This window comes from Chelmon rostratus, chromosome 6 (assembly GCF_017976325.1).
Source record: "Chelmon rostratus isolate fCheRos1 chromosome 6, fCheRos1.pri, whole genome shotgun sequence".
Taxonomy (NCBI): Eukaryota; Metazoa; Chordata; class Actinopteri; order Chaetodontiformes; family Chaetodontidae; genus Chelmon; species Chelmon rostratus.
Window position 1 is genome coordinate 19,706,870 of NC_055663.1, and position 26,854 is coordinate 19,733,723.

Here is a 26,854-nt window from a genome sequence, read left to right on the forward strand (position 1 = left end):
TCTTTCAGTGGGTTGACGTCAAACATTGAATTTTATTTGAAATTAATTTGATGTGAGGTTTTGTTGATTTTTACAGGGGAATTTATCCCTACAGTATGTTTGTCCTCTCCACAGGAAAGGCAGTGAGCATGGAGAGCCAGTTGGGATTTATAATCGTGATTAATGAGGCAGAGTCATCAAGCAAATATCAATTAGTCATGTAATACAGTGCTCCCGAACGTAAATTTCAAAAGTTTTGTTGTCCCAAAGATGTAGGTTACATCAGCTGGTACATTGAACTATCTTCTCTTACTCAAATCCTGATATAAGGTCTTGATGGACAGGTGTTGCTAATGAGTGTAATCTTTTATTTAGGGAGGTTTAGGGCCAGTGCCAAGTTCCAGTATGAGGTTCCTATGGCTAATATTTTAGCTAATGGCCTGTCTAACATCACTAACATCAACAGAAATAGCGTAACATGGTTATTATATTGGAGCCCTCTTTTCGTTTAGATTGAGTCGGGCCATCGCTTAGTGCAACTGTTTAGTTGCTTCCTAGCCTTGGCTTGGTCTGCAGGCTTCTGGGAAAACTGTCTTGGTCTCTTTTGTCTAGCTACAGTAAATGCTTGACTTGTTTTCTTTGGCTGCTTTTGCTTTGCCAGTTTTCATTGGGCAAGTATTGTACAACTGGCTTGTGTGAGCTTGTGTGCTGAGAGCACATACTTACTGTACCATCATTTAGAGCCACTGGGACTTCACCAAATGGGCTGCCAAACCAAAACAATGAGTCGAAGCCAGCTGAAAACTGCATAGAGAAGCAGACTTCCATATTGCACAAACTAATCTGCTTCAGTGTTCATGCAAAAAATAAAGAATAATTGAAAATGTAGCTATTTTTTGCACTATTAAAAGTATACATCATGGTATGTGCAGATACAGATTTGCACAGTTACCGGGTTGCATGTCCTTCTTCACCAGGGAACATACTAATATACCACTCCAGGTTATTGTAGTAAAGGCAGTGTAAGCACATGGGGTTATGGTGGATATAATATTGGAGATAATATATCCACCGAAGTGGATACAATGGAGGGATTTTCTTTAATTAGGTCATTGTTTTTTAAAATGTCCTAGAAGGTATCAAACTCTTTGCTTTCCTGTAATGAAAGCCAATTAATAGGCCGGCAAAATGCACCCATATATTTCATGTGGCCACCACATGAGGTGCATGCATTAAATCACTGCTTGCAAAGGAATCAAGAAACTGAAAGCTAAAAGACTCTTAAGTATTGGATAGGAGTAGTATTGGAACTGATTATTAAAGCCCATCCACAGTTCCACATAACATCATTCTTTCGTCCCACTTCTATTTACATAAATACCTATCCAGACTTCCTTCCTCTTGAATGTGTAGCCAACCTATGTGCAGAACAGTATAGGCATGAGTGAAGGGATACCAAAGAAAAATGGTGCCGCTGGTCTGCCCCAAGACCGCACAAAGTGCTCTGCTGCCAATAGTGCCTCCAGTAATTATAGACCAGAGCTGTGGAGACTGTTGCTCTCCAGGCTAAACTGAAACTAAACCCCCTATTTCATGCTTGGTATTTGCTCTTTTCAGTCCATGAGTACCCCATGTTTAAAAACTGTTATTTTTGGATTGTAGCTTGACTCTCTTCTGTTTACAGTGCAGCCTGAGTTGAAATATAGAATAACTGTCAAGCCTGTAAAGCCAGTAGTAGATTTTAAGACTGTTGTCGACCCTGCAGTTCTTCTCTATACTCATTATCTTATTATTATCTTGTTTAATCTCTGCTGCTGTCAATATGTTTGATTACAGTACAGTACAGAGTACAGTTACTGGACTTCCCATTGCCGTAACTCACTGACAGTATAATCATATAACTATTGATTCTTCTATCTCTAAATTGGGGGTTATAAGATTGGAAGCTGATGAACTGGCTCTGGATCTAAAATTAATTTAGCAGCCAAGTCGCTAATCCAGTGACACTGTTGAAGCAAAATCTTGAATTCGGATTTACCATTGAGGAAGAATTACAAGCTTCAGGTCAGTTTTCTGAGCGCTCCGCCCCCAGGCCAGCTAGATCACACACAACACCAACCAGGCTCGTTGTTGCAAAGGCCCCAGGCTTTGGACTCCTCCTCTCTTAAGACTGTGTGGTCAATGTCCTGGTGTTCAAATCATGTTAGGGTGGAAGTGACTGTGGGCTGCTGTAAATGGGTGGGTGGCATCTTCTGTATCTCTGTCATTACATGCTGAGTGTAGGATGGCACTACAACCTGCTGGAGCCTGTAAATCCTGGTCAAATTGTGACTTGTTAAAGGTGAAATGGGTTTTTAATGATTTTTATGTTCATCACTTACTAATCTGCATCTAAATTGCTCTTTGCTCCTTTTATTGTAAAAGCTAAAGCCGTGGTGCTCTTACCTGAAAAGGAGAGAGGTCCTTTTGCTTTACTGTATGTGGCGTCTTTCTGCATATTCCTCACTGTCTTTTTATGCACTACTTCTGCTGTTGTTTTCCCACAAGCTCCATCTATGTATGTTTGTCTGGATGCTGGTGTGCAATGAGTGCTTCTTCCGGCGTCACACCGACCCAGTGTATGTTGGGTTGAACCAGTTTTTGATTGATGAATTACTCCTTTGGCACAGCTTGCTGATATTATTTTCATCATGTGCATCTCCATCAGCTGCTCTCATGTTTTGCAAGTGAAGAGTTCTCTCAACCTTTTACAGATGAGGTCTTTGAAATATCCATCAACTATTTTTAGTTAAGTATTATTAATGGGCTTTTTTGTCACAGACGTGCGTGCAGTGTTTTCTAACATTCATCTCTCTTTTTTTCCCTCTTCCCCCTCCCTGTTCTCAATAGTCACAATGAGCGAAAGGTGACCTGCAAGCATCCTGTCTCAAGCTTACCCTCTCAAGACAACTGCATCTTTGTCGTCAACGAACAGTAAGTCTCTTGTTTTTGCTTTCAGAATGCCACTGAGTAGCATTTTTGAGCTCGGCAGTATGCTGTTGCAGCTCCTAATGTGTAGGCAACATTGCACAAGCCTGTGCCTTGCCACCCTCTATTTGCAGCACTGCCCTTTCAGTTCGGCGCCTCTTCTATTCGATGCTTCCTCAGTTATCTATCTTCAGAAACAAATTCCTTAGAAATAAGAATGAACTGTCCACGTATAAATGCCGCTTTTTTAAATACTTCTTAGATACTCACATTATTAAAGGGATTTCCTTTATTGCATAATTGGGCTGCTGTTTTCTACAAGTGCTAAGGGCTGCCAATACAAAGGCTGTTGTATCATGTTTACATCAGCTCATGGGAATGCAGTGATTCACAGTTCTTCTTTTGTTTTGACCTGGACAAGAGTTCATGGCCTTTTCAGCTGTCAAGTATAAGGATATGTCCCCCAACTATGTTGCGTCCATGTGATCATCCACACCGCTTTCAGCACAACAGTCATCACATGTCTGCTCACATGACTCGGTCAGAGGCCAGTCATCGTGAACTTTCACTTCAAGGAGAATGACTCTATGACTCTGTCAGACTAAACTTAGTTTCTTCCCACCTGAGGAGTCGTCAATTCTCCCATTTTCAGTTTTGCCCTCCTTTTACTTTTTAACCCTGCCCATGGGCCACTCATAGTGATGTGATAGTGATGTGTGGACAAAGTCAGGCACTGTGTCCAGAGATTTGCAGGATGTCCAGCACAGATAAGATAAGGCTATAACTTTGCCCCCCTTTGCAGATTCCCACTCAGATTTGCTTCGCCATCTTTAAGTGTCCTAAATATACATGTACTGGACTGTTTGCCTCACGACCCACACCATGACACTAGCCTCAACTTTCATCTTCCACCGTCGCCATCTTAGCGTAATGCTGCGCGACATGTATCAGCTCCACTCAGTTTCTCACGTCCTGCAGAGACCGTTGTCATAGCAGATTCTCTGTAATGTTATATTCTCACACTGAAGTCATGTCATCACAACTGGTGGCAATTATTTTATTGAGCAATGAATGCTAAGTGAAATATTCTCTCCTTCAAGGCATGAATAATGGCCAAGGTCCAATAACTATTGGCGGGTGAATTCCCTGATGGCTCATCATGCACATCAGTTTCAGCTTTTTTCAATATGTGACTTCAAAATTAAAATCCTGGTTTTAATTCTGTTTCTTATAGAGTGAGTTGCATTTTGTTCAGCAGAGATGGAATAATTGGAAAATGGTTGTGAAGAAGCTTGTTGTGCCAGAACCGTCATGCTGCACTCTCTTTGACACATTCCTCCCCTCACTGTGTTACTCTCACATCTCTGCCGTTTTTCGCGCTGAGAGACACAACATGACCCTGCAAGATGATATCTAATTTAGCAATTATTGTTTTATCGTTGTCAGATAATCTGCAAAATGAATCTATATCAGATGTACTGGAGGTCAGCTTTGGGAAAGCAACATCAAAGTGAACTTCTTGACTCATTGTTATTTTTAAGCTTATTACTGTACGTTTCATCCAACAGTTGGCTCTGTTTTAGCAAAAGTAATAAGAAGGAAAATCTTCACCCTGGACGAGTAATAAAAGGCAAAGACGGATTTAAGCTGCCACAGGGATAAAGAGGCCAGGCTGAAAATCACTGCCTAATCTGCTCTGCACTTCAACTAAACCCAAAATACGTGATTTAGTTTAAATTTGGCATGATTGTTTTTATTACCAGTCTAGTATATCATATTAAAAGCATAAACTAAACCCACCCTTAGACATATATACTATAAGTAATATAAAACACACAAACAGCACAGCTAAAAAGGAAATATGAGTAATTCAGATGAATGAATCCTAGATTAGTTTTGAGTTAACAGATTTGCAAAGACAAATAGTCTCTGCTGAGACATCAGTTGTATCCCAGTCTAGGAACGGAATGGAGGTCTGCCAAGATGTGTCAAACCTATTTACACATCCGTGATGAATTGCGCAATCGTGAGAGGGTGGGGCAGCCTCCAGTGAAGAGGCAACATGTAACAGGCTAAAAGAGAGGCAAACATGCTGCAGCTGTGTTAATGACAGTCACCAGTGATCGGGACAGACGCACAGTAAGAGTGATTCTGTCAAAGTTTTGCTGCTGATCAGCGAAACTCCTTTGACCTTAAACACAACCAGAGCGGGTGAATCAGTGATGCCTGGGCGTTGTTGCCCTTGTCACAGTTATTGTAGGCTCCACCTCAAGGTTTAGTCAGTTTAGGTTTGCAAAAGTTGAGTTGGAACACAACCCACAGTTTGGGGGCACTGTTATCTGCACATTTTAGCTTCTCCTAACCCGCTGCAATGTTGCTTATGGGTTATTAAAAGACATATACAAATACATACGCATCTCTCACTCTCAGCTATGTTGTGATGTCAGTTACTGCGCCAGTCATGGCTCAGTCACGCCTTGGCTTCACCCACCTCAGTGAATGTCAGCCTCAGCGTTCTGCTGTCATTACTGTACATGTCTGTGCCTATTTCTAGTGGTCCACGTGATCATTTGCAAGCTGACAGGGAGTATTTATGTAACTCACATGTAAACATGTTTACCAAAGCATGAACTGACCACGTCTGCAGTAATAATAATGTATTTCAGGATTGTGTGCAATTCAGGTGGGGTGATTTCACAATATAGAATAGGGTTTTATCATGCAGATTTAGCCATGCAGTTTATATTGTGGTGGCCCTTTGGTATCTCTGGATGTATTTAACCATTATAGGCAATGTTAAAAAAAACAACAAGCAGGACTACATATGGCAATGTTGTTGTTGTTGTTTTTTTTTTTATTAATGTGACAAAGTATCTTTACCTATAAGGTAGATAAGATTGCTAGATTGGTTTTTCTATACACTTGATTAATTTTCCAACAAACAGACTGTTCTCATGATATATATATAAGGATAATGAAATGTTGAATTTTACACTGTTATAGCAGATTTTATCCACATCAGCCACTCCAAAGTCCAGGGAGGTGGTAGTTAAAAAGACAGCATTAGCGGTATGATGTGATACATGAACTAATGGGTGCCAGCGGTGGGACTAAATGTCCTCTTGTGATATATTGTAAGCAGATTCCCCGGCCAATTTGACTCAACAGATGTGTGCGTGTGTGCGTGTGTGTGCGCGTGTGCACGTGCATGCATGCGTGTTTGGTGATAATATTGTAACATGAGTCACTCAGTGATTCCCACCCGTACTCAACCCTGACCACTACAAGCATAATTCACATGACAAGCACAATTAAATAGATTTGTCCCATCTGACAACATAAAAGGCAACCTCAGCATGAGAGAGTATGTATATATAATAGTATAACAAATGTTGCAAAGGAGAGTTAGATTAAAAGTGTTACTGTATATATCAGCCACTTCCCCTTTTAACTTGCGTTTTTTTACTTGAATGGGTCAGTTCCACTGTCTTTGTGAATGCCTTGTTTTTGTCTTTTTCAATAGAATTCATTATCAGAGTTATTTTTGGAGTCCTTGCTTTGAGTGAAACAGTGTCATCAACAAGAAGTAGTCAGATAAATTTTTAATGTGGAAAAATCTGCATACCACTCCACACCACCACAGTGATATAATCAGGGTACAAATCTGAAACATAATGGACAATTTATAGATTCAGTACGTACCAGCACAATATACTGCCTTTTTTGCAGCTGGTCTTCAAACCCCCTCATTGTCAGAACATTTGATCTTTCATTCTGAACAAATTTGTCTTTCCTCTGTTTTGTAGTGTGAATTGTGGAAAATTGTGTCACCCAGCATTTAGCAAGTAATAACACTATTAGGTGCAAATGGATAACTGTGAGTTCTCATTTGTTTGTTTTTTTGATGTAAAATGTAAAATGTGAATTTGCCTGCCTGTTAATAATCCTTGTTGTTGCACACTGTCAACGCTCTGTGGGTGTTTTGAATGGTGTTTTGCCTGATGACCTGTGATGCATTTACATTCCAAAGTCCTGTAAGGTGCACTTTGCTGTCTGAACCATTTGTTGTGCTCATCTAAACCTTCATGAGCAACTAACCGCGGGGACATCATTACTCACTTTTCCTGAGCTGTAGGTCAAGCTCTACATCCTTGATGAAAGCTGAGGTTTTGGGCAGATCTTTTATATCCCTGCCATTCAGTCCACTTTGTTGGCAGTTTACTCATTTCTCTTGAAACATTAATCTTGCACTCCTGTTGGGTTGCAGGCTGCTCTTTGTGATACACAGCTCAGTTAAATGTTAATTTTGTTTAGACAAACTGTCAACAACCTTGACTTTGTGAACACCCTTTCATGCTCTGTCCCGTGTAGATGTACAGGCTGCATGTACGCAGGTAAGAGCCCTGACTCACGCACTGGACAGTCATGTTTTAAATATGCCAAACTAGCGAAGCTTAAGCATTAGCGCTGTATGTTCACAAAATGAAATTGGATCGTATATACACGTGTTGTGGAAATGTCCGGGGATTAATACCATCTGGATGCAAGTAGCGAGAGCTTTATCAGATGTAATGGATGTAATTACACCCTGGCTTCAAAACACAATTTTTCTTAATTATGATTCGTCTCCTGGTGGTTTATCAAGGCATCACGAAAACATTCTGTTCTGTGGAATAACGGCAAAAGAAATGGTAGGTATGAGATGGAAATATCAGCATGATCTAAATATACACCATCAGCTTTCATCGTTTTATAATCCTCTTAATTTAGTATTATCAATAGGAGGAAAACAGGACATAACAGACAAAACACTTCTTGCTCCATCAATGGAAAAAGTGAAATCACAACTATATGCCAGATTGTAGATTGTATAACGGCATTGTGTGGGAATTATGGATGTGTATGTGATTGGATGTATATGTATGGGTGTGTGTGCATATTGGCCAATGTGAATATGTACATGTATTTTATTTATTTATTATTTATTTGGTTTTCCATAGAATACTGTGAATGCTATACTTGATACAAGCTATGCCCTGGTTATGTTCTTAGATTCATATTGGCTAATACAAAGCACAGTTTTTTGTATTACTCTGCATGTGATCCATCATATATATATATATATATATAGGTTAACTTGTAAATTCCACCATCATCTAAAAATTGGGGTATATAGTAACCCCCTCCTGCATCAGCCCTGTAATACAAGAGGACAGAGGCAATAATAACTACATAAGATCCAATTATAATTTTCGGAGGTTGCTGGGGAGGTGTGGGAGGGGGTCAAAAGGACGAATGGGAGGGAGGAGGTAAAGAGTGAGCTGGGTTATAATTAAAATCATAGGAGGTTTGAATGGAGGTTGGAAAACTATTTATAATAAATTGCGATCAAGTTGTATTTGAAAGCTCCGGCTCGGGCGTAGCACACCAGTGTGCTCATCTTGGGCTCTCTTGGGTTCCTTCTTTTTCTGTATTATTCATACCATTTATTTTTGTATCCATTCCATGTCCCTGTGAATGTGAATTTATGTACATTTCTAATGCACATGCGATTACCTTAGTGAATAGATGTACATGTTATGCAATGTTAACACAATATTTCAGTTACCTGATTTTCATGTGTAATGTCTCCAAAGTGAATGCAGCCTGATTTGAAACACAATTTAGTGCTAGAATGAGAATTCTGACTTGCTGCTCTTGAAAGATTCACCCGTTGACGACGTCAATGAGTCAATATAGGTTTGTGTAAATGTCTGGTTTATTACCCAGCTCTGAGCTATGTGGCATCTGTGAACCTGTGACAAATGTGTACACTGATATCTTGATTCGTGTATGCTTGCCTTGTCTTACAGTCTTTTGTTCCACAAAAAGAAAAAGGTCCGGGTTCACCACCAAACAAAAGTGTTTTAAAGCACCCTTATTTCTTTAGAAATGCTGTGTGGTCATTTTAAAATGCACCCTCAGCCACTCAGTTCAGTGTTTCCCCCCAGTGTGCTTAGAGCGCCAAGCTTCAGTGGCAGAGTAATCCCTCCTCACTCTCTCTGTGCACACGCAGACTCACACAGGCACACAAATATCCATGCAGGACCAGGCAGTGATGTGACACTGTAATACATATGTTTTACACATGTCTTACTATGTAGAATTGATAAAAGACAATATGAGCATGGCACTGGTTGTTTACATTTATCTCTAATAAAATTTTTAAACTAATTGGTTTTATTTATACTGTACAAATAATTTGATACAACTCTACCACAGTTGTGATAGCAGCCTTAAAGTAAGTGTAGCATACCTTGATCTGGGAAGTAAATTAGTATTATTGTTAACCTTTTTTAGGCTGGAATCATGTTGTGAATCTGTGATAAAATGGTCATATTGTAATACACAATATAACAAAAAAATACAGCTTTTATTATAAAACTAAGCCAATTAGGTGTAAATCTTTGAAGCAATATTAGGTAGATTTGATGTTTCACATTACACGTTTCGTGGAAATCCACTGATTAACAGCTTAAAGCCCCTGACTGTAAGATTGGCTGCAGTCTTCTTTCCTGCGGCAGCACTTTCGCCGTGAGAAGGACCTGAGTTTGATCTGCGGGCCTCGATGTGTCGAGTCGGCATCTTCGATGTGTGTACCTCTGTGTGTATGTCTTGGTGCACCAGCCTCTTCCAGCAGACCAAAGGCATGTAGGTTATGTTGAATCAACACACTAAATCACCCCTGGGTGTCAAAGTAAGTGTGCTCTTGTGCCTGAGTGTTCTCAGCAGAAAGATGCCTGGTTAACTGCATTGCGTTGAAAGAGCATGCATGCGTGCTAAACCTGCGCTGTATTTGCTTATAAACCCAGGCTATGAAACTGAGCCAACATTTTCACTCCCCTCACTTTGCAGGTAGATAATGCTTTTTTGGGAGATTGACCACCAGTCATGGCCCTCTCAGGCTTCGATTTGAGATTTATTGACTCCACTGTTGACATGGAGCTGTGCTAAATACAGAGATGGTTGTTGTTTAGCTCTGGTATTTGGCTTCAACTGTTATTGTATTCTTACATCTCAGTCATATCCACTGTGGGCTGGCACCATCCTAAACAAGAAAATAGTAATTTGAAACAGACACACTCAGAACTGCATGTTGTGGATATGAACGGTGACATAATCCCTGTGGAATTTCATGCTAACATTTCAGAGGAAACCAGTTAGAGCAAAGTTTCATTTTCAAAATAAAAAAATTTGAAGCTTTTGTTGGTCTCTGTTGAATGTGTGCATTCTATTTACTGCAAGTGTTCAAGAAGTAAACACTGAGGAGGCCAAATGGGGAATGCTTTGGACTAAAGAGTTGTCCTGTGAATTCACATTGTCAAGGCTTCAGTTATTTTTTTTCATTTATTCAGTATTTACAACTGCTTTGTATTATTAGCACTCAGTATTTTTCAATTTCACCCCATGCAGGTTGATTATCGGGCCCAAAATAATTATCAACAAAGCCCCAACACACGCAAACGAACTGCAGTTTAGAGCTTGGAAACAGTCTGTCGGCGAAATGGAACAATATCTCTCTAACAACAGAGTCGGTCCACTTTCTCCACACCTCCAAGCCTTTGTGTCTTGATGGCAAGTCGACAGACCATTGATTATGGTTCACCCAGGATTTGCCTGTCACTGGAAGTGCTGAAACTCCTTAGAGCTTCATTTTCTGGAGTGAGCTTATTAGTAGTAGTGATAGTGCTAGTCACCCCCTTGTCCACCCAATGACTTGCTTGATCGTGTCTCCAGGGATGTCTCAGCTCTATACAGAACCCCCTTACATGTGTATATATATGTATATGTATAGTCCCTTAAGACAGCCAGCGAACTCTGTACATAACAGCAAGATGTTGCTGCCTCTTGCAGCTAAGTCTTAACTTGCAACAAATATGTAACTTTTCTTCTAAATACAGGTAAGACAAAGTCAGTCTGTGATTGTCATGGTTTTGTCTCATTGTTTTGAAGGGTCTGCAGCTCGTGTCAGATCTGTCGCTATGCTGCACGGGAATGAAAATCCTGTGTGTGTTGCCTGCTGTTGTGAGCCAAGCTGATGTTATCCCTTGTGATCCTTTTTCGTGTTTTTGCACCTTGAGCATAGCAGCATGGAGTCTGAATTGTTTCTGATTGACTTTCCTTTTTTGGAGTGTTGGTAGTCCTCAGTGTCTAACAAATGGATAGAGTGGAAGATTGATGTAGGCGGTATACATAGAAAAGATATCGAATGAAACATTTGATCATTGATGATCAATAGTGCCTCTTTTATGCTGAGTGGTACCATATAATCTGAAGTGAATCTGTGAGTGTTTGATCATTGATCAAATGAGCAGTTAGATCGGGGTGTTGCAGTGCAGCGTTGGCAGTTTCTGTCTTTATTCAGTGACCTGAAACCAGGAAGTCAGAGAGATTACACTTGTTTCAGTGCTGCAGTATTTCTGCTCTACTCTGGTTTTCCTGTCTTTTTCCCTTTAGACCACAACGTTGTTCCCTTCCTAAAGAATGTAGGACATCTCCATGGGCCAGAGACAACTTTATTTCACAGGGTGTTCTATCCTATGGCAAATGTATTGAACTTACTATGCTTTCAACTTGTGTGTTAAAAATGTCTTCTAGAGGCATCCTGACCTGATTCACTGCTGCAATTTATTACATCGGGCAGACTTTGCAGATGCATTTAAAGCTGTTAGAGGACTGGGGATGTATCTGCAGTGACATGGTGGGAGTAATTGGCTTGACTCATAGGCCCATGTTGACATCTCATTATATAGAGTTCGAACTTCAGAGGAATGATCTGGGACAGACAGTAATGTCTGCTTCCTCCTATCTTTCATCAAGGTCATTAGCCGTACAGTAAATCGGCTGTCTGCATTTCTGACTGAGGATTTGCTCTTGGCATGCTTTGTGTCTTTTCTTTAGATCTGCCTCCAAAGTGCCGGCGAATGAGAAGAAGGAACGGCCGCTAAGCACCATGAGTGAGGCCTCCAACTACACGGGCGGCTCGGACTACGCCGCAAACCCCAGTAGCCCGGCAGGAAGAGTGAGTGACACTCATGAAGTCCGGGTCATCAGCATGTCGTATTTTAATGCCTTGAAAATTTTGAGAGAAGTCTAAGAACATATTTTTGTGTGTGCGTGTGACTTCACTTTGCTGTTTACTCATTCATACTGTATTTCTAGCCATCAAGACCTTCCAAAAAAGTTCATAACTTTGGGAAGAGATCGAACTCCATCAGGAGGAATCCTGGTGCCCCAGTAATCAAAAGAAACTGGCTGTATAAACAGGTGAGCAGAATGTATGACTTCAGTAAATCCAATATGTCATATGATATAATGTGCTGAGATGCAGAGTAGGCATCTTGGCATAATTTTTAGCCATGCAAGGGACTGAAATATCTCACCACCTATTGGATGGATTGCTTTGAAATCTTGTGGATATTCATGTTCATCTAGCGCTACCTTCAAATTTATTTTTGTCATTTATCATATACCAAATATCAAATATCTCCACAACCAATTCCCATCACCTATATTTTTTGTTCAATGCTAATTAGCTAATCTTAGCATTGTCATTGTGAGCTGGTAAGTATGCTTATATTTGCATGTATCTGTAAAGGCTGCTGCACCTAAGTACAGTCTTGTAGAGCTGTGTGCATTTGCTGTGAGCATGGCTGTCGGCTTAAATTGTTAATGAAGTTAGTCCATACATAGTGCATACACATAGCAATGAAATCCTTCAATGCTGTGCACAACATAACAAAATAGAAACCTAGAATACTGTAAGAATAATACAGCAGCCTATTCATAACATAGCAAAAATCTATTAATAATTATGACACAATAATAATATAAAAGACTGTGTCCAGTTACATGAAAGCACGTAGGCTAAAGTTGTTCTTAATTTTTCATCTTAGGATGCCTTAAAAAAAAAATGAGTGGCACAAAATCACCAGAAGGATTTCCTCAGGATGTTGTCAGGGAAAATCCTTTGATCTCTTTTCCCTCAACGTGAGCTACTCAAGTATTCCCTCATGCGTTGCTAGAAGGTCCTTAGTAACCATTTTCCTCAGAAAATATTAATGGGCTCATACCAGCTTCTTAGAAGTTTGTGGAACATGAGACAATATCTGAATTTATGGTGATTAAAGAGAAAGGAGGAGACACCAAGATGCATTTATCCAGGACGAGGAAAACCCACTGAACATTGAGTGATGTAACGTGTGAAGAGAGCATAGATTTGATGTAGTTAATGTTAGCTAGCCAAACGTGACGACAACTGTCTTATATATTATCATTAGATGTATCTTTTTTATTGAAACTCACCAATTTTTGTCTGTTTTAACTCCTTTCTTGCCATCACACTAATATTTTCATACTCCTTCATTCATCGTGCTTTTTTGTCGCATTGATTTTGTCAGTTACTTCTTACCCCATCTTTGGCTTGTGCACAATTTTTATGGCTGGGTTGAATTTACTTTGGATTATGATCTTGCACCTCCCATATACTTCGTTTGGCTTTCATTTTCTTTTTGTATTCTCTTTGTTGTCCACTTTGGAGGAGCTAGCGGACACTGACAATAATAATAATTTTGCTTTCAAGTAACGCTAAAGTATGATGATGGGAGGGAAGCGTAACCATGGTAACTGAAGCACACGTGCCATATTATGACAGTAACTACAGTGAGAGCCTTAGTCTAAACCCTTTACATAAGGGACAAACTTAAGTGTGAAACTTAAGGGCTGTGAGTCTATTCTTCTACTAATTATCTGCAAGTTGTTATGTATGTTATACACACATTCATATTAGTTTATTGTATGTTTGGCTATATTTGTTTGGTCATTTGCTTTAGAAATTTGTTTATGATATAATTGATATTGATAGAAACAAGGGTATTTGCGATGAGTATATGAATTTAGAATACCCTGTTCTAAGCTAAACTGAAATTTCTCCTTTTTACACTGAGAACAGTAAGATTTGCAGGAACAGAAAGCTCAATGGATGCTTTTTGATGCCTCACAGGATCTGAGCATGTCTTTGTCCAGTGTTTCTGCTCAGCCAGTCATCCAGTGTGGCCAGTGTTTAAATACCAATCCCTCATCACAGCTCCCTGGTTACTTATAGGAGGGTGAAAAGGGGGTGCTTGAGGCAGCTCTTGGCCAGACAGGACTCTCTCATGCTTCTTAAGTGGGAGACTCATTTAGTTTTGATTACAGCCCGGCGCAGCTTTGTGAACACATGATGGCTTCCTTTAGTGCAGCTGCCAGCTGCTATTTCTTTGGGGACCTCAATCAGGGTGACGTAGATCAAGCAAAAGACTCACAAATCTGCTACACGGAATAAAAGCTGGATTTACACTTTTATTTTCCTGCCTCATTGAAACCTGGAAGCTATTGAGGCCCTTGGCCGAGGAAAAGCTGCAGCCCCTCGCTCGAGCCATTGGGAGAGTAAAATGCCACGGTGATTGATGTGATGGTGAAAGCCTCGTTTTTCTCTTCCCGCCTGAACAGAGTGAGATCTGACGGAACTTTTGGTAAAGTTTATTCATGAACACATTGTAAAATGAGTGGTTAAGACCCTCATTGAATGGAGGAAGGTGATGTATTAATGGACACAAGAAGTTTGAATCTTTTTGTTACATTCTTGATGTGCCTCCATTATGAGCATACTGAGCAGCATCTGGTATTGTGACTTTTTGATACTAATGTGTTAAACATGCTGGTTCATGGAAGTGAATTTCCATCTAAAGTAAACTGCAGCCCACATGCTGTTTGACCATAATGACAGAGATGTTGAAGTCCCTCCCCCTACTTTTGTCTCCGGGTTGAATCCACGATTAAGAACTCTGCTCAAGTTTTCCAATAATGCAAACGGGGGAGTTAATACCCTTTTCCTCACCCTTCATCCTTTTCAAGCAGCAGCCTGTAACCCCCTTTGATCACAGCATTTCAATACCAAAGAAAAACCTAAGCAGAGCAGGTTTATTTTTTTGCCTGTTGAACAACAGACTTCCTCCTCAGAGCCAAAGGTATTTATTTGGTTGAAATTATATACACAGTGGAGCACTCTCTTTGTTATTATGTTTATCCCATACCAGAAATCAAATGTTTCCCTAGAACCAAATAATTTACCCTTACACTCTCAGGCCAAGAATATGTAAAATTTGAGTGTTAGAAGTTGTTTAGTACAAAGTGGATGAGTTCCACACCGTCTCCATTAAAGCATATATTTCTGAAACATTAAAGGAGTACAAGAAGGCATATGCAGAAACAAAAAGACTACAAGAGAAAGGGGGGAAAGGGGATTACTGGTAATAAATATGCTGCTGTTCTTTCGAAGGTAGTAACCAAGATAGATGTCTCCGCTTCCTCCCACTGAGCCAAAATGTTTTAGATACAGGCGCTGCCATCTTGCATGACGTCGTTTATGACCAGATTCTGCGCAGTAATTATCGGGATGTGCAGTAGTGCAGTATCTATTTCCCGCCCCCACACTTGCTCAACTTAATCGTGAGCATCCACAAGCTGTCAATTATCAGTCAATTTACTGCATCAAATAACTAAGGAAATAAATGACCTGACAAAAACTGTCTTTGGACACATCTGGGTGGGTGGGGTTTATGAGCTGTACTGCAATCAGCCACTGGGGGGCGATCGAGATGTTTTGGCTTCACTTTTGCGAAGTTGTCATGTCGTCCATCTTTATGTGAAGTCAATGTCACTAACCCAGTTTGTTAAGCTACATATAGTGTAACAGTTAATCACGAGGAAAGAATTCAACTAGTTGTATCTGAGGGAGCGATTGGACAGCAGCAAGTGCTTTCTCTGTCATTTAAAACCATTCCCACTAGTTTGTGTAGTAACCGTGTCGTATTCCTCTGGCGTCTTTTCAGGACAGTACGGGGATGAAGCTGTGGAAAAAGAGGTGGTTTGTTCTGTCTGACCTGTGCCTCTTCTACTACAGAGGTGAGTCCTGTCCTCTCTGCTACCAACACGTTTCATTAGTGTTTTCGATTAGTAGTTCAAAACTGCTGATATGACCTTCAGAGCCACAAGCTGCACTCCTGGCGATTGCTATTATATCTGGATCCAAGTCCTTGTGGTAAGCAGCCTGTCAGGACCAACTGAGCAGACATATTAATTGAAATGGCTCTCCTGTTGTCTGATTTGCCATTTGAGACATCATTTTTTCCCCAAGCAAAGCCAGGGCTTTAACCAAGGCTTGGATGCAGCCATAATGTTGAAAGAGGAAGCATGGCAGCAAATTGGATTGGATTTCACACTAATGTTAAGTTATAAACAAGTTTCCAGATATGATGCCGTTTTTATACAGTGGCCGCACACTAGCGTTAATCTTGGATTCAGTTGCAGTCAACAAAATTTATCTTGCTAATATTAAAAGATCCTCCTCCACGTCAGAGGGGTCACTTTGATCATGCTTTTGAACATTTGTGGTATTTTCATGGTTCTGTAATTTAGTGAAGGCCACCCATACTTTCATAACCACATTTTTACTCAGTCTACATTTTATTTAAATAGACCATAGCACCTCATTCATCATCAGTCATAATCTTAACTGTGTTTTCCACTCAATTATCAAAGTGTTTTTCTCCGTATAAACCTGTCTCTCTGCTACTATTGCGCAGCAGGAAAATACTTGCAAGTGTTCAATGTGATATTTTTAATAATATGCTATTGACTGGGCATTTCAGTCTCTCTCACACAGTACTAAGGCTCATATCAAATATTGACACAGCTGTGTCCGGAGAGTGTTTGAGAGCTTTCCTATTTAAAAAAATGAAATGAGTTGTGTGAATCATAGAGGCTGTGAGGTAAATGTAGAGTAGGTCTACTGTTAGGCAGCAGCAACAGAGAGAATAGGAAGTCTTTCCTGGCACAAGGCCATATATCCCAATGCCCACTGATCACTCTATGCGGATACAGTCATCATTTGTGCTGATCAGGGTGACATCTAGTCTGTGTTATTTCTGGTGTCTGCCAGTCCTGTCGCCTGCTTTCCGCCCACTGGCTGACAAAAGCCATAGACAGCAGCAGGCCCAAAGGCTTTATCCAGACGGACATGTTGAGAATCCATCCATCAGCAGAGAGTGGGTAGTGAGGTCATGAACTGTGCTGCCCCTCAACTAGACACAACCGCTATCTGCTGTAGTTATCAGACTATTATTGTGCGCTCAGGGTCTCCCACAATGTTAGCTCGTGTTCAGACTGTTCTGCTGATTCCTCTGTGCTTGTGTGCCTGTCAGAGAGAGAGGCAGAGACACAGACACTCGCTGGTGAATAGATCAATCCTTCAGACTTCAATATGGGAGCCAGGGGCCTCATTACAGAAACTTCGTAGGTCTGAAATTCTATCTTATCTCAGTTTAGGATGACATTTAGGATATTTGGTATCACAGAAGCATGTTTCCTAACTGCATTTAGAAAGAAATACTATCTTATCTGACAACCCTGGCTCTAAAAGATATTGGGTCAGAAATGAAAACAGAATGTGAGCTACCTGAAGCACATCACCAAGAAAATATAAGAGTGGCTTTGGGTGGGAAACTCTGAGAAAGGGCTGGAGTGGCCCAGCCAGAGTCTGGACCTGAACCCGGTAGAGCACCCCTGGATGATCTGAATGGCTGTGCACTGACGCTCCCCATAGAACCTGGTCGAGCTTGAACGATTCTGTCAAGACAAATCGGAGAAACTGTCAAAAGAAAGGTGTGCCAAGCTTGTAGGATAATTTCCAAGAAGACCTGAGGCTGTCACTGCTGCCAAAGGTGCTTTAACCAAGTACTAAATGAAGGGAACCTAAAACATAACAAAATATGGAAAACTTGAAAGAGTCTGAAAACTTTCCATGTGTGTGTACTGTGTGTGTTAAGAGACTTTTATATAACATCGCCAGTCAACACAAACATGCACACAAACCAAGCAAAGAGAGCAAATGCACATATGGGGCTGCAGCACTGGCTTCCTTCATATATTTTTGTTTTCCTGTTTTGGGTAAACAGTGCAGATTGCTTATATCAAATTAGGAGGTTAAGCAATTCTCTGCTTAAAACTCAAGACTCAATCTAATCCCCCCTGTGGAGAGTGCTCCATTGTCAATGTGGAGCCCTGTCTGCAAACTTAATGAGGATTAGAGCGGCCTAGCTGCACAGGACACTGAATCAATGCTCATCTATTCTACTGATTGGACTCTGCTCATCTGACCAACACACTCCTCTCTTAGTTTCTATCTCGCAAGCCACTTGGTTTGTCTCTGGCCTTTTTTATGTTTACAAATTATTGTTCCACATTAGAGTTTACTGTAGTACCCTGGACAACAAGTTGACAAAAATACCCCGTCATACGTTGTGTTGACTTTTTTCTCTGCAGATGAAAAAGAGGAGGGGATTCTTGGCAGCATCCTCCTACCAAGCTTTCGTATATCCATGCTGTCTGTGGATGATCACATTAACAGAAAATATGCCTTCAAGGTCAGTGCATGTTTTCATTCCTGTCAAACTTTGTTAGGTTGCACATTCTATGGCTAAGTACATTTAGAGCATCAAAAAGTAAATCACTAGTATCATTTGAAGCTTTAATGAAATTATAGGAGCTAAATGTTCAAAGCCATGATCACTGCTATGATTAAAGTTAGAATATAGTTTTTTGCTGCGGTGGATTCATATTCCCAGTGTTTTCTTAAGCATATAAATCAGCTTCTAGTTTTACTTTACTTTGAACATGTTTTGTCTTTACTGTAGGAATAATTTTCAGTTGTTTGACAGTGAAGTAATGCAAGCCATTTTTTTTAACTTGAACTACACACTGCTAATGCTAAGAAAGCAAAGAAGGCTCTTGCCAACAGTGCTTGAGTACCAAAGCATTGCAATACTCTTATTTGACTTGAAAACCCCAAGTTTCAGGGCATATTTTATGTGAACTCAGTGGTGTGTACAGTATTTGACTGTGGGTCCTTCATAAACCCTAAGAGACAACAAAGTTGACCTGCCAAGTACAGCCAAACACAGACGCCCAGGAGTCTGCTCAAGGTCTCTCCAACCACACGGCCCACTCCTTTTCCAACTTAGACTCAGGCTGAAAGAGACGGAGTGGAAGTTAAGAGAGAAACACGAGAGCACGGCCCGGCCTCTTCAGTTTACAGTGATTCAGTCAGGAATGGGATGACTTTTTTCACTGCATATTTTAATTTTAAACCTTTTCTGTCCCTTGATGTTATGGCCAAAATGACCATGCCATTAAAAGTTCTTTATTTCTCAAGATTATTCTGAAGCAAGCGGAGTAATGACAGGGCTCTTTTGTTTTTCAGACATTGGTAAACAGGATACTGAGGTTGTTCACTAAACATTCTGTTTTTCTCTTTCTGTGTCTGGCTGTAACAATAAATTGGCTTGTTCACTGCAAGCAAACTGAGCAACTACGGAACAATGCGTCTGCCATACATTGCATTGCATGGTGAGTCCTACAGTATTGTGGCATTTCACAAGCCATCACATAGCATTTTTCACCATTATTTGCTAAGAAATATGACATGCGTTATTAACCATTATTCTATTGAGGTTAGTGATTAACCTACATAAAAGCAACCAACTTTTATTCACTGGTCAGAGTTAAAGTGGTAAAGATCCCAGCTGACTCGATGCTTTTGTCCTTCTGTCTTTCAGGTAACTTTCTCTGTGTGTCACTGTTCCTGTCCCTGATCCCGTCCATTGTCAAAACAGGCCACACATCCCAACATGCGGACATACTATTTTTGCACTGACACAGCCAAAGAGATGGAGTCATGGATGAAAGTAATGACAGATGCTGCACTTGTGCATGCAGAGCCAGTCAAAAGGTTTGTAAGAGCATCGCCGAAATAGTCATTTTAGGAGAGGGCCTGTATTTTATTTGAAGTTGGGAGATTGCAGTGGGTTGCTTCGCTTTTCAGTGGAGAAAAAGACATCCAGAAAAGGCTTTTGAGGACAGTTCTTAAAACAAGTGCGACTGACTTTGCATTCCTTGGTTAATTTCTCCATCCTGATTTTTCCTTTTGAGCATATGTACTATAAGCAAGTAAATCCCTCTTTTAAGCCTGTTAAGTTCTTAAGCAACAGTTCAGCACCCGCTTTTGACATTTATGGTCTGTGGGTTTGTTGAAGAAGCTGCGACTGTCTTTAATGTTATGTAACTATTTTTACTTTCAAAGTTTATTACAGAGTAACATACACAAGAATCCCGTGTGCATGTGGGCATAACACACTTTGAATGCATGGTGCAGGTTGTTCAGGGGATGTTGTGCACAGCTGTGCTGGCTGATCAGGATCACTGACTCATCAGGATAGGGTTTTTTTTCCTTTTTTTTAAAAAACTGTGTTAAATGTCTGTAATTTGGCAGCCTGCCTGCCTGCCTAATGCCCTCCTTTTACATGGGCGAGCAGAGGCGTAATGGTAAAGTGCTTTGTAATTACACAGAGCAGTAGTGCCTGAAATCAACTGGATAGCACTGTTAAATCGGACTGTGATGCTGTGAAAAGGCTGTATAGGCTAACAGCATTGTAATATCTATTTTAACTAAACACTCTCCTAATTTCAAATTATCTGATAACTTTCTGTGGACAGTATTACATTTTATAACATCTTTTCAGATTTTAAGAACAAGATTCAGTAGCCCAAGTCTTCTCTTCAAAACAGTATGAGTAAATGCACACAGACCTCTCACAGGGCTGAATGTGTGCTCGGCTGGGCTGGTGGAGCCACAGAAGGCTGGAGAAGACATTACGTGACTAGTGCTGCTATTTAAAAGGATACAAGTGGAAACTCTGAAGGAATGCCTTTCCTACTGCCCTCTTATTGCTAACCCAGTGAACCATGCTTCTGAGGGGAATTTGCCAAACTTTGAAGCTGTGACCTTGACTCTGTCTAAGGCCAAGGAGTAGTGGTGTCTATTACCTCAGGAGACCTCCCTGAGGACCAGAGAGTTGTAGATACGTCTTCAGGAGAGGGGGGCAAAAGGGAGCCGCAAATGGATTAGCAGAGTCTGAGCAGCGCCTTTGTGATGTGCCCCAGCAGAGGCAGCGTTTTATTGGAGATATCTGATTTCCTTTCACACGCCTTGCCTCCTCTGGCAGCTGGAATAAACATTGTGCACCTCCACCCATTTTCTTTGCACTTTCTTTTTGTTTCAGAGCTGCCCCCATTAGCAGAGTTCACAAAGGTAGTGCTTTGGGTTAACAATATATTTTATCCGTATCTTCAAACTACAATGTCTGAAACACATTTTACTGGTGAACTATGACACAGATGAGTATCCCAGTTGCCAATTTAATCTGGTGTAGTTATTGTTTTTCTGTTATTATTCTAAGACTCCTCTTTGTCTTCATCAGGTTGGAGAGGCTAAAAGTGGAGCAGTGTGGACCGCAAGAGATCAATCATGTGGCCAACCATAAGCCGCCACTCACACAGCCTGAAATCCAGAACAATGAACGCAACCGTGAGGTGGACCGTGAGCGCACTGCAGCAGTCCCGTCCACCACAGCGGAAGAAGAGAGAAAGCAGCGAGATGCCGAGCGTTACGGCTTCCAGAAGGATGGGGCGGAGCGCGAGCGTCCACTCACCAAGATCAACAGTATTAAACTGCAGCCAGCCCAGGCAGCGGCCATCAAGGCTAACATCACCTCGCCGCAGACTCCGACAGAACTGGACGGCTCACACCGCAGTCCCCAGGTCAATGGATCTGGTCAGCAGTGTCCAACTGACGGGACTGGAGCCCCTCCTCAGCGAAGTCCCACCCATGAGCCAGACCGCACCTTGAGCAGGACCAGCTCTATGCAGCAACTGGAGCAGTGGGTCCGCACTCAAAGAGGACGCAACCAGGACGATGACACTAGGAGGTTGTTTTTTTTTTTTTATATATATATGGCCTATTACAGGCTTTAAACAGCCGTAATGTTGCATGATTTCATTGTTTGATTTCAAAATATGTGCCGCGAGAGGAGAAAATAAGCCAGCACACGTTGTCTTCAATCCAAACCAGACTCCAATCTTCTCCTGCTTCAGCAAGAAGTGGAGCTTGGCTAAACTTAGTCTAGAAATGCTGACTCACCTGCATCTTGAGACAGGAGGGATTCTCTTAGAGCACCTGAGTGCCCACGCACAGTACATATACAGACGTTTCCAATGCTTCTTCATCCCATTTCTTTCTAAAGCTGTGCGGTTTAAAGCCAGAAAATTAACATGCTCCTCACCATCATTTAAACACTTTGATATTACACTGTAGAGTGTACCAGTAAGTGGAGCTGGGGATAAACAATAGCTGAGCAGAGCTTTTAGCCAGAGTTACTGCCTGTCACTGACCCTGCTGTGAGAGTCCCATTTTTAATTGCTTGAGATTAAACTCGCTCCCTCACTGTGTCGGTCGGTCTGTCTGTCTGCCCACCCGTCTGTCTCTCCATATGTTTATCTGTCTGTCATTTTCTCGTCACCTGGCTTGTGCTCATGTTTGACACAGCCTTGCCTCATTGCCTCCGCTCACTCCTTGAATAAGTTTATTTTAAAAGAGGACATAAACATCTGTTTTGAGCAGGGCATGGAAAAGATGATCGTTGTTAAACCACAGCAAGGCCTTGGTCCTTATTTCTGTAGTGGTCCACTGTGATAAACGTGTACGCCCTCTCTGTTCTCTCTGCGTTCATCTCTTTCAACAGTCTCTGTTTGTCATTACGTGCATCTCCTCTAGAATGATGTTTAGTTTCCATGTAGTCACAAGCCTTTTTTCTTATGCTACTGGCTTTTTACAGACCAGTGAGCGTTCTAGCCACGATCTGTCAGGGATTCTCAATAGGAAGCTCTCTCACTGCCAGCTGCTCTGACTTTCAACCCACACTGGGAGTGGAGCGTTTCAAAGCTTTGTTGTCACTGGAAAGATCAAATTTGTCCTGGGAACGAGTGGTCCGGATTGACCCTATATAGACTACACAAGAGATTTTTTGCAAGTACATTGTTTCAAAAAGGCAAATCAAAAACTTTTACTGATTTGCTCTTTCATAGCATGTCATTGCTTTGATGAGTTAGCTAGCAAGTTATAATTGGGTGTTTTGTTTGGTGTTCTTCAAAATAAAAAGGCAGAGAAATGAAAGTCCACTAAAAACAACTTCATCTCTACTTTGAATCTGCCAGGTAGAGCCCATTATTCATGAAACAAAATCATGCTTTAGGGAAAAGAAGAAATAAACAAATTAAATAATAAAGTAGTTTTGAGGGCTGATGGTGAAATCCTAGATATTTAAACAGCGAAAAAAAAAACTCTGCTTAAACAAGTGATATTAGTATCTCTGCCAGTCGTGTTATTAATTAATTAGTAAATAGTATTGCTTAATTATCTCTTCAGCTTCCTCATATTGACTTTTGTTTTTTCTTTCTCCCCAGCATCACGTCATACCAGACGCTGCCTAGAAACATGCCAAGCCATCGGGTACCATATATGCCTCATTATGGGGATGGCTACTGCAGTATGCCCAGGAATAGCATGGCACAGCGGGACAGCATCTGCAGCATGTCGCCGTCCTTGTACGACCAGGCCCTGGGTCCCTCACCAGCAGACAAGCGCCGCTCTATGCGCGATGACACCATGTGGCAGTTGTTTGAGTGGCAGCAAAGGCAAGCCTACAGCCGGCAGCCGGGGCTCTACAGCAATATGGCCAGTCCCAAAACCATGATCAACCTGTCCGAGCATGCTGCACCAAGCCACTCCATCCCCCCCTCGCCTTCCCACGGCTCCATTTCCATGTATGGTGGCTACTCCCCAATGCGATCCTACAACATGAACAGTGCTCGTCCAGAGGTGTCCTCTCCCATCTACAGGAGAGATTTGAGCATTGACAGACGGCACAGGCCACAACTCAACAAGGTCAGTTAAAGGCACATAAAAGCTGAAGGGATAGCTCACTCATATAACAAAAATATATTTGTTTTACCTTCGTAGTGTCTAGTTATGCGAATAGTTATGATTTTGTTTGCCCAGATTTTTGAAATTATTTTGAGATAAAATAGAGGTGAGTTCAATTTTGTTTGCGGCGCTCCCAACATGATTTTGAAGTATTACATTGAGAATGTTTGATGGAAATGACAAAATTCCAAAAAAGTTGTCAATTTTGTTTTCAGAAATGTTTTTACGCTGGCTTGAGGTGGCTTCTGCCTTTTTCAGAAAAGACTTGACGGCTTAATGGGAGATGGAAAACACCTTTTTGTTCTGCGACGAACATCTAACTCACGTGACTGATTAGCTGTTTCTGCATATTAAATACATGAAACAAAAAGAAATGGCATATTTCCATTTTGTTTTCGACTGGCGATCTTTTAATTACGTCATCACGTCTTCTTCTGCAAAGGTATAATGCTCTCCTATTGGAGCACCGGTGCCACCCACTGCTTATTTCAATGAACCAATTCCTAATTATCGCGTACGCGCCGGTTGTGGATGGAAGCAGGCATTTTGCATGTCTCAAAATTCAGCTGGAAGCCCAGCTACTTAAACGAAACAAACTGTTTCTGTATTTGAGTGGAGCGTTCAGCTGTGAATGATTATTTAAAGCAATCCTTTGTGTAAAATGTTGTTATTTTTAAATCACTGTGCCCTGCAGTATGCCTACCCACCTGATAGGAGGTCCATGCCTGCAGGAATCCCAGTCCAGACTATCACTGCCCAGTCTCTGCAAGGCAAAACAGTAAGTGCTGATCCATCCCTTCTGGGTCCGTCACTATCTCCTAACTGAATTTCTGTAATACGCCACCCAGTAATTTCAGGCTTGGGCTCTGCACACTTACTCATTTGGGTTTAATTGGACTTCTTTGAGCGACAAGGCTATTTTCATAGCACCACCTACCCTCCCTTTCTCCCTCTCCCACTTTCTGTCCTTCATTCCCTTCCAGAAAGACATTGTGACAGAATTTTTAGAGACAGATTTAGGCAGAACTCGGATGTATGTTCCAAGTGGTAGGATTTAGGGTATGTTCACTTCAGGAGCTCCTTTGACTCGCTTCACATCACTGGAGACTTAAAAACCCTGTCACTCACAACTCTCTAAGCCAGATCAGGAATTTATGTCAAAGCCGCACACAGTGCTATGTCCTCATGGAGCTGGTAAAGTGTGAACTGGATTCTGTAATGAATGCTAAACTGTTCTTCTGTCTTGAGTGGACGTGTGAACTTTGCATGCTGCTGACAGCGATAGCATTTTGGATAATCTCATGGTCCTGAGCTGCATGAAAACTCAATACCTAGATATGGCAACTGTTCACCTATTGGGAGCCTGATACCTCTAAATCTCCTGTCCTGGTGTGTTCTCTCCTTCCTCTCCCACTCCCCCTGCGGTGTGTCCCTGTTTCATTGTGGCTGTATGTCCTTCCCTTCCTCCCTCCCTTGCAGCCTGAGGAACTGACTCTGCTGCTGATAAAGCTGCGGCGGCAGCAGGCAGAGCTAAACAGTATCCGGGAGCACACTGTAGCACAGCTTATGCAACTAAACATGGATGGCGACAACCCAAAGGTCAGGCCCCCAGAGATGCCCCTGCAGGCGTGTGTGTCAGCATTTGCTGTGTATGCCATCTTTACCAACTTCCATTATCCATCTGATTCCAGAGGATTTATCTTATTTTATTTCTTTATTTATTTATTTTGGGTGCTCACATACGGCTGATTAAAGGAGAGAAGACGCTACAGGCATTTTCTCCATGAAGGACTATGCATTGGCTTCAACATATTAAGAGATCAGCTAACTTGCTTTCAGCTATTCCCAAAATGTGTGATATGTCTGGAAGCAAAAGTAATCTTATTTTACATGGAGTTCATCAGATCATTGCATGTGATCCATTTCAGTTGGGCAAGCAGTTGTTTGAGTTATTTGACTTCCCTAAAGAGTCCAGACAGATGTTGGCCAGAAATGATGCTTTAATCCATTGCCGAGCTTAATGAGTGACCAGTTAAGGAGGTTAAGGCCACTGGCATATGTAAATGTTAATTCAGGATTTTTTCATTTTAAGTCTCTTCTAAGACATCCGACTGCAGATTTGACTGTTGCTGATGTGGGCCAGCCAGGCCTGAGGTGATGAATGGTTGGGTATGAGGGATTGAAGTTTAGAATCATGTGTGCCCTGTTTTTTAGCCACTACTCTCCAATTTATTTGAAGTATCCTTGTTCCAGTATAACCAAGGATTGTTGCTGCTTCACCATATGTAGATTAGTGAGTTAATATCAAGATACTCGCACCCAGTTTATATGATGCAGTTTAAGTTTAATTAAATCTCCGCTCACTGCATTCTTTTGCCTGCATGGCCATTTAGTCATTATGGAGCACCTTCATGTCCTGTAGTACACTCATTCTGCTACCTTATATACAGTAGAACATCTGCTACCTGATCTTTTTTCTTCACGTTGACTGGTCCTACAACCTTAATTCCAAAAAAAAACCTGTTTACCTGTGGAATGTTCCAAACAGGTGTTTTTGGAGCTTTTGTTTGCTTTTGTTGCTCCTGTCCCTTTTGTTGTTTCCTGAAACGTGTTGCTCCATCAAATTCAGTATAAGCAGATATTTACAAAAGTCAATGAAGTTGATGAGGTAAAGCATCAAATACATTGTCTTTGTACTGTTTTCAATTGAGTACATGTCAAAAAGGATTAGCAAATTATCACATTCTGTTATCTATTTCTGTTTTACACAACATCCAAACTTGTACCTTCCTTTCTGGCGAGTTATCTTTGGGTATATTGCACATGCTTGTATGTGTGAGAGAGAGAGAGAGCGTCAGAGAAAGAATGTGACGTCCTTTTCTTTTGTCTCACTCTCCTGTTGCCTTTTCTGTCTTCTCCTTTGTGCTGCTGACGTTAGAACGACATTCTCTC

At 41.3% G+C, this 26,854-nt stretch overlaps 1 protein-coding gene across 7 annotated transcripts in view; it reads left to right on the forward strand.

The window, feature by feature from the left end:
• Positions 1 to 26,854, forward strand: part of plekha5 (pleckstrin homology domain containing, family A member 5) — an 81,219-nt gene that overhangs the window by 40,964 nt on the left and 13,401 nt on the right. For 5 of the 7 annotated variants that reach the window (XM_041938183.1, XM_041938184.1, XM_041938185.1 and 2 more), the window contains 9 exons: positions 2,869 to 2,952; positions 11,887 to 12,007; positions 12,148 to 12,252; positions 15,858 to 15,930; positions 18,349 to 18,449; positions 19,698 to 19,813; positions 21,342 to 21,848; positions 23,383 to 23,863; positions 24,597 to 24,680. In XM_041938183.1, the coding sequence (XP_041794117.1) occupies positions 2,869 to 2,952; positions 11,887 to 12,007; positions 12,148 to 12,252; positions 15,858 to 15,930; positions 18,349 to 18,449; positions 19,698 to 19,813; positions 21,342 to 21,848; positions 23,383 to 23,863; positions 24,597 to 24,680 (1,672 nt within the window). Of the gene's footprint in view, positions 1 to 2,868; positions 2,953 to 11,886; positions 12,008 to 12,147; positions 12,253 to 15,857; positions 15,931 to 18,348; positions 18,450 to 19,312; positions 19,432 to 19,640; positions 19,814 to 21,341; positions 21,849 to 23,382; positions 23,864 to 24,596; positions 24,681 to 25,381; positions 25,502 to 26,854 lie in introns of those variants that run through there. The other 2 variants (XM_041938189.1, XM_041938188.1) reach the window with 2 other exon arrangements.